Below are 14,175 nucleotides of genomic sequence, written 5' to 3'. Positions count from 1 at the left end.
GGATGAATAACAGTTAATGAATGAGGGTATCTGTACTTTTTCTTGCACCCACAACAACATGAGAATCAATCGATCAAGAGTCCGTGATGATAAACGCTGATGCCGACGCTAGATTTTGAGCATCCTCCGAACGAGACGCACGTGGCTCATTGCCTCGCAGCCAACGACACCAGCAGCACATCCGTGTCAATTTTCGCAGCTACACACACATCAACACCTTACACCCACTCAAAAAAACACCACTCACATTTCAACACCAGCCTCACAAACCTCCGCGCCACCTCCGCCTGCTCCCTCTCCATCCTCCCCATATTCTCCTCGCTCATCCGCCACAACACCGCCTGCCTCTCCACCACCACCCTTGCATTCCGCGGCTCCCCAGCCAGCGCCGACAGCTCCCCCGCCAGCGTCCCCGACACCATCGACTCCTCGATCACCGCCATGTGCTCCCCGAACCGGTACGACGCCCGCAGGACGCCTGACTCGATCAGGTACAGCCCGTCCGGGTGCTGGTTCTGCTCCCACAGCACGTGGCCCTCGGGCGCAGCGACGCGCGAGAAGAACGGCGGGAGGCGCCGCAGGAGCGCGTCGTCGACGCCTTCGAATGACGCAAAGGCTTTGACGAGGGTGTTGTATGGCTCAGAGGGCATGTCGAGGTGTGTGAGCTCTGCAACACGGCGTTCTCAGCACTCTATCGAGCGCATGCTGATATCAGGCTCACCTTGCGCAATCGTCCGATCTCCAACATCCTGCAACTGCAGCCTCCGTGGCGAGCCCGAAAGAGAATTATCAAAGTGGATTTGGGGAGCCTGCCGCCCAGGAAACGCTGTCCGTCATACGTCATAATACTGGTCGCCTCGAACATGACAGCACTCACCAACAGGCGTCGCCTCCTTCCTCTGCACACGGAACCACGCATGCAAATACGCATTCTCCGTCCCTACCACATACATCAGCGTATTCACAACCCGGGGAAAAAGAGCCCACTCACACTCCATCGCATCATTATACGTCCCAAAAACCTCCACATAATCCTCCGCAAACACACCCACACTCGCCAGCGCGCGCCCCACACTCTCGTTCCCTCCCCCTCCCTCGCCCTGTCCTTGTCCCGCTTCCTGTCTCTGATCCTGCCCCTGGCCCAGCCCCTCACCCCCTCCAACCCCACTCAGCCCACAAAACACCAGAATAACGCCCTTGGCCGACAACAGCCTCTGGATCCTCACAAACGCCTCCGCAGCCGACAGATCGACACCAGCCACGAGCGCAAGATCGACAACGACGAACCGCACCGGGTGCCGCAGCCACGGCGCCGCGTCCACGATGCTGCACAGCGTCTCCTCCACGCGCGAGATCGTACCAAAGAACAGGAAGCCTACGCGGCGTTCGAGTGTGAGCACATATGGGAGTCATCCATGGTACATGCAGCGAACCTTGCAACCGGATAACCTGCGTCTGCTTCGACACCTCGCGGAGGTACGCCCGGTGCGCAGCGGGCCGGCGCACAGTCGACATCGCCGTGTCGCCCGTGTAACACGCGCGGATGCTGCGCCGCTGTGAGTTCTGCACGACGAAGAAGAAGCCTACAACGATAACGCGCGTTTCAGCGAAATCCTCCGTGCGGGCGATAACGAGAGGGGACACGCACAGCTGACGACGATCCCGAACAGCACCCCGATGACAAAGTCCCACACGGTCATGCAGATCATGATGCTGATGATCGTGATGTACTCCATCCTGCACAAAGTGAATCGGCCACCGTTTAGCACTCTGGTACACCGTAGGAAACAGCGCGAGGCCCACCTGCTAACCCGATGCCGCGTATCCCACAGCGCCTCCTTCACAAGGTCAAAACCGAGCACGAAGATCAGCGCACCGACGACCATAACAGCTGCACCGCATCAGCACTAGCACTAGCATAGCATAGAGTATATCAAGGACACTCACGAATATACGCAATCGGCCCCGTCCCGATCAACAACAACACAATATTCGCGATCCCGAGCAAAAACCCAGCCACGCGCGTCCCGCCTCCCACACGATAGAACCTATCAACAACACAAAACCGCTTTTTAGCAGCCCGGAGTAACACAGTAAATGGCAATGACGCACAGCAGCGTGTTCACATAGACGAGATAGTTCGGCCTTCAAAAAGCGCATCAATGTCAGATTCCCATCGAACGGGAGATAAGAAGCATTCCGAATGAACACGTACACAGTCCCAAGCACCCCAGCCAACAAATTCGAATACCCGTGCCCGACGAGCTCCTTGTTCGTGTCGATGTCCTCGTCCAGCGATACAGCTGCACATCGTCAAAACCGGTGTATGTTCAGCACCACATTAAACACAACCACAAATCATCAAAACTAGGCAAAACTCACACAACGCAGGCACATTCAGCGGCGGATGCAAAATGTTGAAAAACAGCAGCGCGAACTGCGTCGGCAGCGTCGTCCACAGCGGCCGGAACTGGATCAGCCGCCAGTCTACAGTGTATCTTCAGCTCTCATTCCCGCGTGCATAAAGAAGAACAGAAGAGAGAGAGGGAAACGCACCAAGGAACGTATAAAACCCATACCACCTGTCCTCCGCCCCGCCCGTACTCGCCGCTATATCAAACAGCCACCCGCTGCGCCTTAGCGCGCCGAGATCGAGCTGCGCAGCCGCGACGACGATGTAGAATATCACCGGGATCACGAGGAAGTCTGCCAATGCGACGATAACTCAAATCAGCTCAAGCTAACCGAACTCGGGAAAGAAGACGCACACGCAGGGAACAAAAGCTGATGATGCACCCTCGCCGTAATCACGCGCAGCAGCACCGCCAGCGCCGCGGGCGGCACCCACAGCACGAGCGCGTGCGCGTTCCCGAAGAAGAAGCGCAGCGTCTCGAGCGACGGGTCGAGCGAGTCGGACTCGAGCCGCGTGCTCACTGTCAGCCTACATGCACACACAAAGTCCCGTTAGCGAGCAGCACGAGGAATGCATGGAAACTGGGAAAAGAAGGGACGGAGAGACGCACCCGGTGATAATCAGAAACACGCCCACTCCGCCTATACACCCGACCAGAATATGCCTCGGAAAGAACCCGATGAGCGCGCCGAGACGGAGCGCGCCGAGGAGGAAGAACGTCAGGCCTGTGTTCCGTTGTTTTTGGTCATTACTTTAAATTGTGTTCAGAAGGGAAGGCATACCAGTGAGAATCGACGACAACGCATACGCAACAATCGTCGTCGCAATCACCTCCCGCGCACGGTCCGCGCCGATGTCCGCCTCGATTGTCTTCGCGAGGATGTGGAAGAACGGCTGTGTTCACAGTTCGTAGTCCCATGATATCGTGTTTTGACATCACATCCAAGTCATCGAACAAACGGACAAAATCCACGGAGAGATGGCCACACAAGAAGGCAAACAAGCAACAAGCGACATCGGTAAGAACCCCGTAAGCGCGGGATGAGAAAAACAAAAGCAAAAGCACATACCACAACCTCGATCATCATACTCCCATTCGCACCCGCAAACATGCTCCCCCCGAACGTGTACACAAACTGCGCGATCACCGCCCTGCAACGCCCATTGTCAATATCGCCAAAACACTCTTTAAACCCTCTCCGACGTCGACAGAGAGAAAAGCGCGGAGGAAGCACGAAAAAAGACCAGGAGACGAAACTCACGACACGAAAAACATCGACACGCCCATCCCGCCCAGCCCCGCGAACACGCCCGCGGCGGGGAAGATGATCATCCCATCTGCAATGCAAATCAGCCAATGTACCATATTAATCCACACTCGACATTCTCCCCGCATCCCGCTGCACAACGGCACGGCACAAAACGCGACGCGACGAGAGCCCGAAACAAGCCCCAACCCCAATCCAAAATAAAATAAAAACACTCACAAGAAACCCCATCAAGCACATTCAACAGCGCCCCCAACAACACCGCCGGCAACGCCCCGACCGCCTGCCTTGGCAGCTCCCGCGCGTGCACACTGCGCATCTTGGCGTGCACCGTGTGTTTGAGCGAGAGAAGGCGCGCCGGGAGCGTTTTGCGGCTTAGCGGCACTGGGGCGGGGGCGGCGTTTGGATTGTTTGCGGTGCCGTTTGCGTGGACGTTGGTATACCCCGCCCCACTGGTGTCATTGGGGGAGGACGCGCCAGAGGCGGCGAGGAGCGGCGTGCGTTCCGTCACGGGGAGAACACCATTCGCGTTCTCGGGGTGCGCGTCGACGTAGGACGGGCGCGCAAAGTCCACCGCCGGGCTGCGCGCGGTCGGCGCGTGCGGCGTGTCCTCGCCTTCCTCTTCCTGTTCTCCCTGCTCTCCTGCTTCTTCAGCGACTCCTTCTCCGCGCTCCACCCCACCCTCTCCCAGCGCCCGACGTTCATCCGTCTCCGCAAAGTTGTCGTTCTCCGCACTGTCCTTCTTTACGCCTCCAACACGGTCACCTGCCCGCTCGCCCTGACCCTGGCCCTGCCTTCGCCGCGCAAGCAACAACGAAAGCCCAGACGGCCCGTTCCCGGTCCCAGATCCAGGCGGGGACGCCCGTGCGCGGGGCGTCTGCGTTCCACTCGTCCCCTCTGCCTGAGCTCCCCCGATTCCAGTGAAACCATTCTCATTCCCAAATCCAGCACCGCTCTCGCTCTCCGCCGTCTCCCCAGACGTCGTACTCAGCAACGTCGAGGTGCTCTCCCCCATCCTGCCCTGCCCCTGCCCTCCCTCTCCCTCTCCATCACGATCACGATACTCTCGCTCCATAGACGACGGCGCAAACGAGATCGCGAGCGGGGGAAACGCGTCTGCGTGGGCTCCACCCACACTCGCGCCTGTATCCCCACCCAGATCCCCGGCGGCGTGCCCCGCCACATGCGGGGCGGGAAACACAAAATCATCTCTGAGCGGCGTCGACCCCGCGACCGACGCGGACGCTGAGCCTGAGCCATACGCCGACACCGAGTGCGGCACGTCCTGCGGCGGTCGATGGCCCGCCGCCCATCTCCTGTCCCCCGTCGACATGCCCAATCCCACCGCTGGTGCCGGTGCTGTTACGCGAGGACCCGCATAGCCCCCGTTGCCGAGACGGGGCGAAGCGCGGTTGGACGGTGGAGACAGCGATGGGGACGGCGACGGCGACGCGTGGAGGGGCATGCTCGAGAGCTGGACGGTGCTCGCGCGTATGGCGGCCTGCGTGTGCATGCTCGGGCTGAGTGCTGGGTGCGCGGCGGCGCTGCTGGTGTGGTTATGGTTATGGTAGTGGCTGGGGTAGTTGTGATTGTGGATGGAGGCGTAGCTCCGTGGCTGGAGGAGCCTGTGTTTATGTATGTTCGTCGGTGCGTGTGCGTGGATCCGGGATTCACGTTCATTTACGATGTCGTGGAGAGTGAGGCATTTGACGAACGAAAAGGCGCAGAGCGATTCGGAATTAAAGCGAGCGGTTTTGGGAAACGGTTGTCCGTTGCAGGCAGTGAGCCGGTCGCCGCGAGAAGCAAGAAGATGGCAGAAGCGGCGTGATGATGGCGAAGATGGAGAAAGCGGGGGAGCATGGGGTTGAGTTTATGTCAGGAGATCGACGGTGTATAGGAGGCAGCGCAGTCACGAGGCGCGTGTTTCCAGAGGAAGTCACGGAAATCAGCGAATGTGGGCAACGGGTGGGAGTAAGAAGCCAACATACCCTGCCCTGTGCAACAACGGCGACTCCTCCAGCGGCGGAGAGGTGAGGGCGAACGCGGCGAAGCTCTGGGGGACGCCCGTGGCCGTGGCCGGTGAGCGCTCGCTCATGACGTCTTCTGGACTAGCATGTGCGTCAGGGTGGTCGGCAAAGGCGAGCTCTGTGCTGTCTGCGCTGGTGGTGCGGTCGTGCTCTGCGAGGATGGGCATGATGCCCGCTCTCGAAATTTGGCGGGAAGAGAAACGACGACTGAAGTGAGGCGGGTCGGACACCGGGACAGACATGATTTATATCTCGCCTTATCTTTCTCCTTTCCACAGTTCTTATGTTCCAGGCCTCCCCCGATTGGTCAGTTCGTGGCCGGCTAGAGTCTAGAGATAGAGAAAGAGGAAAAGAAGAGGCTGAAGATGGCGACGACGGACGATATTGTGCCGCCGAGCGCCGAACATACTCACCGATAAGGAATTTCTTTTCCATCAATTCGTTGTGCTGTCACCAACACGCTATATCGTGACATCATCGGCCCTTGCAGTGTCGCTAAAGATAAGCGGTGTGCCTGACATGCGTTACCCTGTCACGACTGTCACACAAGAATACGCGTCGGGTCACACAGAGTTGGATATGCTGTGACACCGAGGGTTGAACGCGGCCAACATGTCGAACACCATCGCCCTGTAAGCATCCACCCGCTCATCCAAATCATCATTCACTCACCTGCACACCACAGATACCCGCTCTCCAACTTCACATTCAGGTTTGCCTCCACCCGTCTCCTCCACGCGCATACACTCACACCCGCCTACAGCACAAAAGAGGCCCAGCCCGAAGAGGACCCCTCGGTGTCCGCCCGCCTCCAGCGCCTCCAGAACAACTACGAGGACTTTGGCATGCGCCGCACCGTCGAGGGCATCCTCGTCGTCCACGACCACGGGCACCCCCACATTCTCATGCTCCAGATCGCCAACGCCTTTTTCAAGCTGTATGCCTCTCCTCCTCCTCCTCGTATACCGAGTAAAGTTGGAAGCTGACGACGCACAGCCCAGGCGACTACCTCAAGCCAGGCGAGGACGAGATCGACGGCCTCAAGCGCCGCCTAGACGACCGCCTCGCGCCCCCGCCCGAGTCCCGCCAGTTCAACGCGAGCCACGGCGTCGACAACGAGTGGGAGATCGGCGACTGTCTCGCCCAGTGGTGGCGCCCCAACTTTGAGACTTTCATGGTGCGTCCATCCCATCTTCGCTCCCCAATCTAACAACCCTAACTGTTCTACGCTGACGCGTCTACTTGTGACACGCAGTACCCCTTCGTGCCAGCACACATCACGAAGCCCAAAGAGTGCAAGAAGCTGTTCCTCGTCCAGATGCCCGAGCGCAGTGCGTGCCCTTCTACGATACAACCCCTCCGTTCCATCTCACCCAGTTCTCGCTTTGATGCGCACACACACAGAGGTCCTCGCCGTCCCAAAAAACATGAAGCTCCTCGCGATCCCGCTCTTTGAGCTGTACGACAACGCCGCGCGGTGCGTCTTCCCTCTTCTTACCATCTCACAACCTCCTTTGGGTGATCAACTAACGCCGTCACGCAGCTACGGCCCCCAGCTGTCCGCGATCCCGCATCTCCTCTCTCGGTGAGCTGCACCCTTCTTTTTTCTTTTCATATTCCTGTGAGCCCTCGGCTGATGAAGGTGTTTGCGCAGGTACAACTTCATCTACCAGTGAAAAAACGCATGCGAGACGCGAGCCTTGGTGTCGCTCTCGCACTGGCACTACCAAATTCATGAAGATACGAACGCGACTGTGAAGCAAACTGTTTTCTTGCACTGCACCCAGCACCTCTTACGTACACGAAGCTCCCCTCGGGATCGAAGAGAGAGAGAGAGAGAGCCCACGACTCAATCCAACGCATGTACTGTATAATACCGTCGAGATACGATGCATAACGATAGCACAAATCGCGCTCTGAGAAATAATATCACAACGGTTGCGCGCCTGGTTGCGTTCACCAAAAACAATCAACTCGTGAGGTTATCAGAGCGTCTACATGAAATAACAAGCGAGTCCTCGCCCATGACAAAATCAAACAGCAACCAGCAGCAAAACATCACCTCCGCCTTCTCCCGCCCGCACCACCAGCACCGACCACGACGCCAGCACCAGGCGGCACAACGAGCGCCTCGCTCGCGCGCTTCACGTCGTACTCCCACGTCGCATACAGCGTCGCGTCCGGCAACGACACCGCCGGCCCCGCTCCTCCCGCTCCCGCTCCTCCCGGGGCGCCATGCTTCTTGTCGCCGTCCTCCATCCGCTCTTTTTTGACGATATCGCCATTAGGCGCGGAGGGATGCGGTGTGGAGGCATTGGGGCCAGAGGAGGGAGGAAGAGAGGACGAGGACGAGGACGAGCCGTTCCACGGCGCGGGCACGCCTGGGCCGTAGTACAGTTTCTGCGTGCCGCGCGCGAGCGGGGGCGGGGGTGCGAGGCGCGTTGTGCGTGTGTATACGTTTGTCTGTGTGCGGGTGGGGTGTTAGTCATCACGATGGGATTGAGATTGGGGGGTGGTGGAGGAGTGATATGGGTGGTGAGGGAATATAAAAGAGAAAGAGAAAGAGAAAGAGAGGGAAATATGGAGGAGAAAGAGGAAACGCACAGGCAACACCGCCCGCGCCAGCTCAGGCACCCTGCTCCCCTGCACACTCGGCGCAAAACTCGCGCCCTCCCTGCCCAACACCGGGCGCGGCGCCGGCCCCGGAAACAGCGGCTTCTTCCCGTCCCGCCCATCCTTGCCTTCCTTACCCTCCTTCCCGCCCTCCTTCCCGTCTTTGCCGTCCTTCCCAGCAGGCACAAACTCATCCTCAAACACATCCCGCCCGTCCCTCCCAATCCTCACAGCAAACACCGGCCCCGCCCCGCCCGTGCGCGGCAAACACGGCACCGCGGCCCCCGCATCGCTCGCGAACAAGCTATCCGGCGCACTCCACCTCGGGCGCGCGTGCATCTGCGCTAGCAGGCTCAATGCGACGCGGTGTCGCGCGGGCGAGGGCGCTGTGTACCCTCCCGCACCTCCTGCGCCTCCTGCTCCTGCCCCCGATCCTACTCCCCCTGCTCCCCCTGCACCCGCGCCCGAGCCACCCGCGCCCGAGCCAGAACCAGAACCAGAGTTAGCAAAAGACATGAACGAGGAAGACGAAGAAGGGTGCGTGAGAATATGATGATACGCAGCGAACAGCGCCGGCTGCGTCGACGGCGTGCCGTTCGGCGCGAGCGCGCCGCTCCCGCCCGGGGTCGGCGGGGGTGCGGTTGCGGTGCTCGTGAGGCGGCGGTGCGGCACCTTGGGAATGGGATTGGGGTTGAAATGCGAGTGACTGGAACCGTTTGCATGGGGAGGAGGCGGGGCGGGGAGGTGCCATTCGGGCGCGGACGCGAGGACGGATTGGGTGTACGGGATCTGGGAGGCGTAGTCTGCGCCGCTTGACGTTGACGCGGACGCCAGTGTGGGGAGCTGCGCGGACGGGGTCGGCTCGCGTTTGATGGGCGACTGGGACGGCCCGGGTGCGTCGGGGTGGTGCGGGGACTGGCTTCTTCTGTTGTCGTTGTCGTGGATGTGGGTAGCGGCGAGGGACAGTGCGGCACGCGAGGGGCTCGTCGAGGCGCCGCGCGAGGGCGCCTGGGAGGGCGGGGGGATCTGCACGGAGACGGAGGGTGCGCGTGTCGGCGGGGTGGTGGAGGTGTCGATTAGCATGGTGGTGTCTGCCGTTGCTGCCCCATCTGCGGCGATGAGTTGTTCGTCGGATATGGGTATGCCATCTGGCGAGAGTTTCGGCAGGGGCGGGAGGTGGTCGGGGGTGGTGCTTCGGAAGGGGTAGAGCGAGAGGAGAGGCGGGGGAGGGGCGTCGGCGGTCGTATCCATGTTGTCTTCTTCTGCTGAGGCAGCATCGTCCTCGTATTCTTCCTCGTCTCCCTCCATCTGCACGCGCTCAAGCATATCCTCGTTCACTGGTGCCCAGAACAGAGGAACGCCCTCCTCTTTGGGCGGCAGCCCATCTGCCAGTTGCACTGCACATTTCGCTCAGCCTCTGAAGCCACCAAGGCACAAGAGCAGCACAAAACTCACCTCCCCACTCCCTTATCTCCTCCGCCCTCCGCTGGCTCACACCCGTGTACCGCACCATCTCGACCCCCTCGCTCTTGAAATACTCCTCGAGCTCCTCCACGCCGACGCCCATGTCCGTGAGCGCCGCGACGGCGTCCGCCGCAGCCATGTTGGTGCGCCCGGCATGCTCCGCGCGGCGGCCTGCCGCGCCGAGGAGGAGGATGAAATAGCGTGCGAGGAGGTCGGAGAGGACCAGGGCAGCGTGCGATGAGGAGCGGGAGAAGCCCTGGGCGTGCAGGACTTTTTGGGTCGTGGATTCGAGGATGTGCGGGGCGGGGGAGGTGTGTGACATCGTGAGTGAAAACGTGGGTTGAGTTGGGTGAGTGGAGGTGGTGTGGTCAGGGGTGGGGCAAGTGTTGTTGAGCACTTTGACCTGGAGGCCAAAGCTGCTCGGTGTAGAGAGGAGGCGCGCATGGCCGGGCTGGCAGACGCGGGAAGAAACCAAACAAGAGCAAATAGAACACGTTCAAGTGTCCAACGATTTTAGTATTGTGTCAAAACAAGGCCCTCTGGGCACACCTGGATACGAAGCGATGAATATCTGGCATTGGAGAGGAAGCGGGCGGTACAACAGAAAGGTAAAGGAACAAAAAGACTACGACCAAAGCGATATAAGGCCAGACAGGATCTCTTTCGTCCGAGGATTTCATAGTAAGAGATGGGCCACCGGGTGGCCGCGATGGCGTACGATGAATCACAGCAATTGCATTTACGAAAGCGTAAGGTAGATCTGAAACCAAGCCAGTACAAGGGGAAGGAAGAAGACACAGCACGAATTGACCGTTATGGCATCATGAGCGAATCGTATGTCGCAAAGTTCAGTTAACGGTCGCAATCGGTCGTAATGGATACTGGCGATTCCGTTCAATTGCAATCAGTCGCAATCACCTTGGAACGTAATTGCAACCGATTGCGGCTAACACTCACAATTTTGATCGAAATAAACTTTGCGACATATCTAATACGGCCGATTGCAAAGTGAGTCTTTGTCACAAATTTACTAAAGTTGCCGATTGAACTGAGGAAGACGGGATGCAGCCATGGCACAGCAGAATAATCTGGGTGAGTTCGAACTGAACCTTCGTACGCACTCGCCTCTGTGTGGCGTAGTCGAGCATCAATATGGACCGCGTCGCTGACTTTGAGCTTACGGGAATCCAGACATGGCATGCCGTAACTACCCGCCGGAACGTTTGTGTCTGCGCGAACCGTAAGAAAAGATCAGCATCCCACACTCCGTTGAATTTGGGCCGTTTCAATTGGTTATTGTTGATAATGAAGTCACAGTGAGCATTTACCTCTGCGTCCACTTGACAAACTTAAAAGTGAGCTTCGTGGTTGTTGAAGGATGGGGGCCGTCAGTGGTGTGTATCACGAACATGGCATCTGCGTTTGTTGGCGTTCTCGTCCCTTTCCTAAATCGAAACAAAAGGGGAAGGCAGTTCTACACGCGAAAATCGCCGCCGTCCCATCCGAATGCGATTGAACACGTACACGGATTCCGCACACGACAGCGAGCACTTATGCGCGTGCAACAAATCGCGCAGCCAACTCCCTCCGTCGTCGGAAACAAAAGAAACGGCGTGGTGTCGGCACAAACTCCTCAGCTTCTCCTTGGTCACAAACTGATAGTTATCAAGCATAAAACGTACCGATGTCACTGACACAGCAACGGAAAAATAATCCGAGCGCATTGCAAAGAACTTAGACAACGTGCATACAGTGCCGAAATCATAGTATTGCCTCAGAAAGGCACTCGTAATAAATGTCTGCCATTATAAGGCAGTATGACATCTGATACAAACAGAGGAAGAATAAGGATGAGTAGTTTGAAGAGAAGTAATCGCCGACGTATTCGTAGAAAGTGGACGAAGAGAATTGTCAAAAGGCAACATTGTGGCAGATTGTGGCTGAAGCAAAGTTTAAACTCCGAATGAAGTCATTTGTCCATGGAGCCTGAGACCGGCGGTCCGGTCATACCGGTGGTAAGTCGTTAACTTGCGAGACACCTGTCTACCTTCGTATCCAGGAACATTTACATGAATACGCATAAAGACTCAAGGCCCTAGTGGGCACACCTGGACCCGAAGGACGCTATGCCACTTTGGTGGCCACGGAAGGATACTGTAATTATACGAGTTTGTCTACACCACAACCTCTAGCATACATCTACTGGTTTTACTGGCTGTACAAAGGAGAATACATCTACTGAACAATGAGGCGCACTTGGAGGTCGACAGCCTGAATGCAAAACATGGCGCCTGATATTAGTCCCAAATAACTGTTATTTTTTTTTCGACAACCTAGTCATGTTTAGAGGAACGTCACACAAGCCTCAACAGTGCTACCACTGTCGGGGCGTCAACGCATCCAGCCACGTCCGAACACCGCCCACTGCGCACATTCAGAGCACCTGACATTATGTAAATGCGCTCTGAGTGCCCGGAACCAGTAAAGAACACGTGTGAGTGCTGCCGCAGGTGGCGGTGAGACATTGCCAAATTTAGGTGTAAACCCTAAATATTCACGCGGTGCGGGCCATCCGCGCTCGCGGGCCGCGAGCCGGCATGATCGGAGGGATACGACATTTCTTTCCTTACACCTGGAGTCTTCGGCTCCAGGAACGTGCGTCATACAAACTCAGTGTATCTCATCATCAGTTTAACGTCACAAACTAGTACGGAACAAGGTACATCATGTCTCTACCAGACTGTGCCTCCAGTAGACTCGCTCCAATACGAGGTCCCCCGACAGCCTCAAAGAATAGCGGAAGATTTTGAAAGACCACCTGCCAGTGCGCGGGTGCCCCATCGGGATACCATTGGGATACGGCATCGAATATGGCCATCACAGTTACGCTAAAATCTAGTGATCAATTTCAAACAGGCAGCACGGGTATGAGATATACATCACAAAGTAGAGACAGCCGTCGCGCAAGACGACCATCAGTAGCGACCTCCGCCTTTGCTCCCTGCTTAGCCCGAGCTGAAACGATACTGTTCGGGAGAAACCCAGCCCATATAGCAGCAGAGCAAGTAAAAGGCACTCAAACGCAAGTATGGGAACATTGACTAGCATTGTATAGCCTGAATGCATCATTTTAATCTTCATGATGTATATGAGAACGAGATTTATGGCCTGAACTCACGAAGTGGATTATATGGATCGCTCCCAAATTGACCGTATAACACTAGAATCATCTCGAGTGACATGAGGGAGCTTAGGATCCATTTCATCTTCTGGTTGTTGTTGTGCACAGCGCATACTCGGATTACGAAAGTACCTGCGTTTATTAATGCCATAATTTGAGTTTTTCAAAGGCATCTTTACACGGTAACCTCCAAACCTTGTATAGTCACGAGAAAAAAGATTATTGCTACTAGTTTATAACGGCTCACGACCATTGTATATTCTTGGTGGTTGTTAGATGTCTACCTTTCAGGGACATGAATAGTGCCCACCTTGTACGCTATAGATCACATGGAGATGGTCCATTTTGAATCTGAGTAATGGATAAGCTCATATAGAAAAGTAATTTACTCGCCAAGGCTCTTATGTACCAAAGTATCTGTTAGCTAACAGTTGCATCTGAATGCCAGAAACCATGACACACCTCCCACATCAAGTTATCTTGAGACATGATAGCCATTCAACGTTTAGTTCTTGTTTACCAAATTCGCTTCTGCTTGATTTACTCACTTAAGGCCTCGGGTGCAGGATATCTATCAGCAATGAGAAACAAGGCGAATATCTAGATGAGTCTAGAGTCCTCACATCTTAACTCCGTATATGATAACAGGAATCCTCAAAATGCAACGTCAGCTTTCAATAGCTAAGAATGTACGGGAGTGTACACACATAAGGTATACAATTCCCAGGTATCGACACTGTTTCCATCAGCTTCTTCGTTCAGTTCTCGAGCAGAGAACATCACTCACAAGTAAGTACGCCACAGACGAAAGTGTCTTGGGTCGTTGCTGAAGAAATATGGGTGTGCAATCAATGTGCAATCAGATCTCGACTCCGTGAAGACGACAGAATAAACACACCCAGACGAGGTCGACTTCCGCTGGAAGCGACCCCACTGTCAATTCAAGGTGAGATTTTGACCGCACGGTGTATTTCTCTGGTACGAGATACCATAATCATAAAGAGCCAAACTCAGTAATGCGACTGCTTGACAATCCGAGTAAAGTTAAAGCCAGCAATATATGCCAGTCCTGTGAATACACGGACCTTGAAGTCTACTGCAGAATTGAATATACTGGACCGCCGAGATGTTGGCGTTGTCAAGTGTTTGGGTATTCATTGCGGTAAAAGAGGAACAATGATACGAGTGAGTCTTGAGCCTTGAGCCTTT

At 56.4% G+C, this 14,175-nt stretch overlaps 3 protein-coding genes across 3 annotated transcripts; 1 reads left to right on the top strand and 2 right to left on the bottom strand.

Annotated features, from left to right (window-relative positions):
• Positions 1–8: 8 nt before the first annotated feature.
• On the bottom strand, positions 9–4,209 carry CONPUDRAFT_109324 (uncharacterized protein). The gene is made up of 20 exons (XM_007774091.1): positions 3,901–4,209; positions 3,676–3,751; positions 3,484–3,565; positions 3,196–3,307; positions 3,024–3,138; positions 2,769–2,941; positions 2,557–2,706; positions 2,383–2,487; positions 2,216–2,303; positions 2,113–2,145; positions 1,948–2,048; positions 1,804–1,891; positions 1,649–1,737; positions 1,434–1,583; positions 1,169–1,375; positions 992–1,084; positions 878–940; positions 722–826; positions 248–667; positions 9–199 (listed from the first exon to the last, which is right to left on the bottom strand). Exons 1-20 carry the CDS (start codon positions 3,998–4,000, stop codon positions 147–149), a joined length of 2,403 nt encoding a protein of 800 aa, XP_007772281.1. The 5' UTR covers positions 4,001–4,209; the 3' UTR covers positions 9–146.
• A 2,101-nt stretch (positions 4,210–6,310) lies between these two features.
• On the top strand, positions 6,311–8,350 carry CONPUDRAFT_129031 (cleavage and polyadenylation specificity factor 25 kDa subunit). The gene is made up of 8 exons (XM_007774090.1): positions 6,311–6,340; positions 6,394–6,420; positions 6,472–6,645; positions 6,705–6,885; positions 6,964–7,039; positions 7,113–7,185; positions 7,252–7,293; positions 7,363–8,350. The coding sequence occupies exons 1-8, from the start codon at positions 6,321–6,323 to the stop codon at positions 7,382–7,384; spliced, it is 615 nt and encodes a 204-aa protein (XP_007772280.1). The 5' UTR covers positions 6,311–6,320; the 3' UTR covers positions 7,385–8,350.
• Positions 8,351–12,489: 4,139 nt separating this feature from the next.
• CONPUDRAFT_75747 (uncharacterized protein) lies at positions 12,490–14,124 on the bottom strand (the record flags this gene model as incomplete). Its single annotated transcript, XM_007773724.1, has 9 exons — positions 12,490–12,680; positions 12,964–13,098; positions 13,251–13,284; positions 13,429–13,445; positions 13,515–13,537; positions 13,674–13,702; positions 13,754–13,792; positions 13,865–13,941; positions 14,052–14,124. 9 exons carry the CDS (start codon positions 14,122–14,124, stop codon positions 12,490–12,492), a joined length of 618 nt encoding a protein of 205 aa, XP_007771914.1.
• Positions 14,125–14,175: the final 51 nt, after the last annotated feature.

Source organism: Coniophora puteana (assembly GCF_000271625.1).
Source record: "Coniophora puteana RWD-64-598 SS2 unplaced genomic scaffold CONPUscaffold_11, whole genome shotgun sequence".
Lineage (NCBI taxonomy): Eukaryota > Fungi > Basidiomycota > Agaricomycetes > Boletales > Coniophoraceae > Coniophora > Coniophora puteana.
The sequence above is the reverse complement of the archived record's forward strand: the minus strand, read 5'-3'. Positions and strand labels throughout refer to the sequence as shown.

Excerpts from the sequence above, each read along its gene's own strand:
- CONPUDRAFT_129031 (XM_007774090.1), top strand. The coding sequence starts at position 6,321 with ATGTCGAACACCATCGCCCT. Across the intron at positions 6,341-6,393 it reads ATGTCGAACACCATCGCCCT|ATACCCGCTCTCCAACTTCA; the intron begins GTAAGCATCCAC and ends TGCACACCACAG. Across the intron at positions 7,294-7,362 it reads ATCCCGCATCTCCTCTCTCG|GTACAACTTCATCTACCAGT; the intron begins GTGAGCTGCACC and ends GTGTTTGCGCAG.
- CONPUDRAFT_109324 (XM_007774091.1), bottom strand. The coding sequence starts at position 4,000 with ATGCGCAGTGTGCACGCGCGGGAGCTGCCAAGGCAGGCGGTCGGGGCG. Across the intron at positions 2,488-2,556 it reads TGGGTTTTATACGTTCCTTG|ACTGGCGGCTGATCCAGTTC; the intron begins GTGCGTTTCCCT and ends GATACACTGTAG. Across the intron at positions 1,738-1,803 it reads ACGCGGCATCGGGTTAGCAG|GATGGAGTACATCACGATCA; the intron begins GTGGGCCTCGCG and ends CACTTTGTGCAG.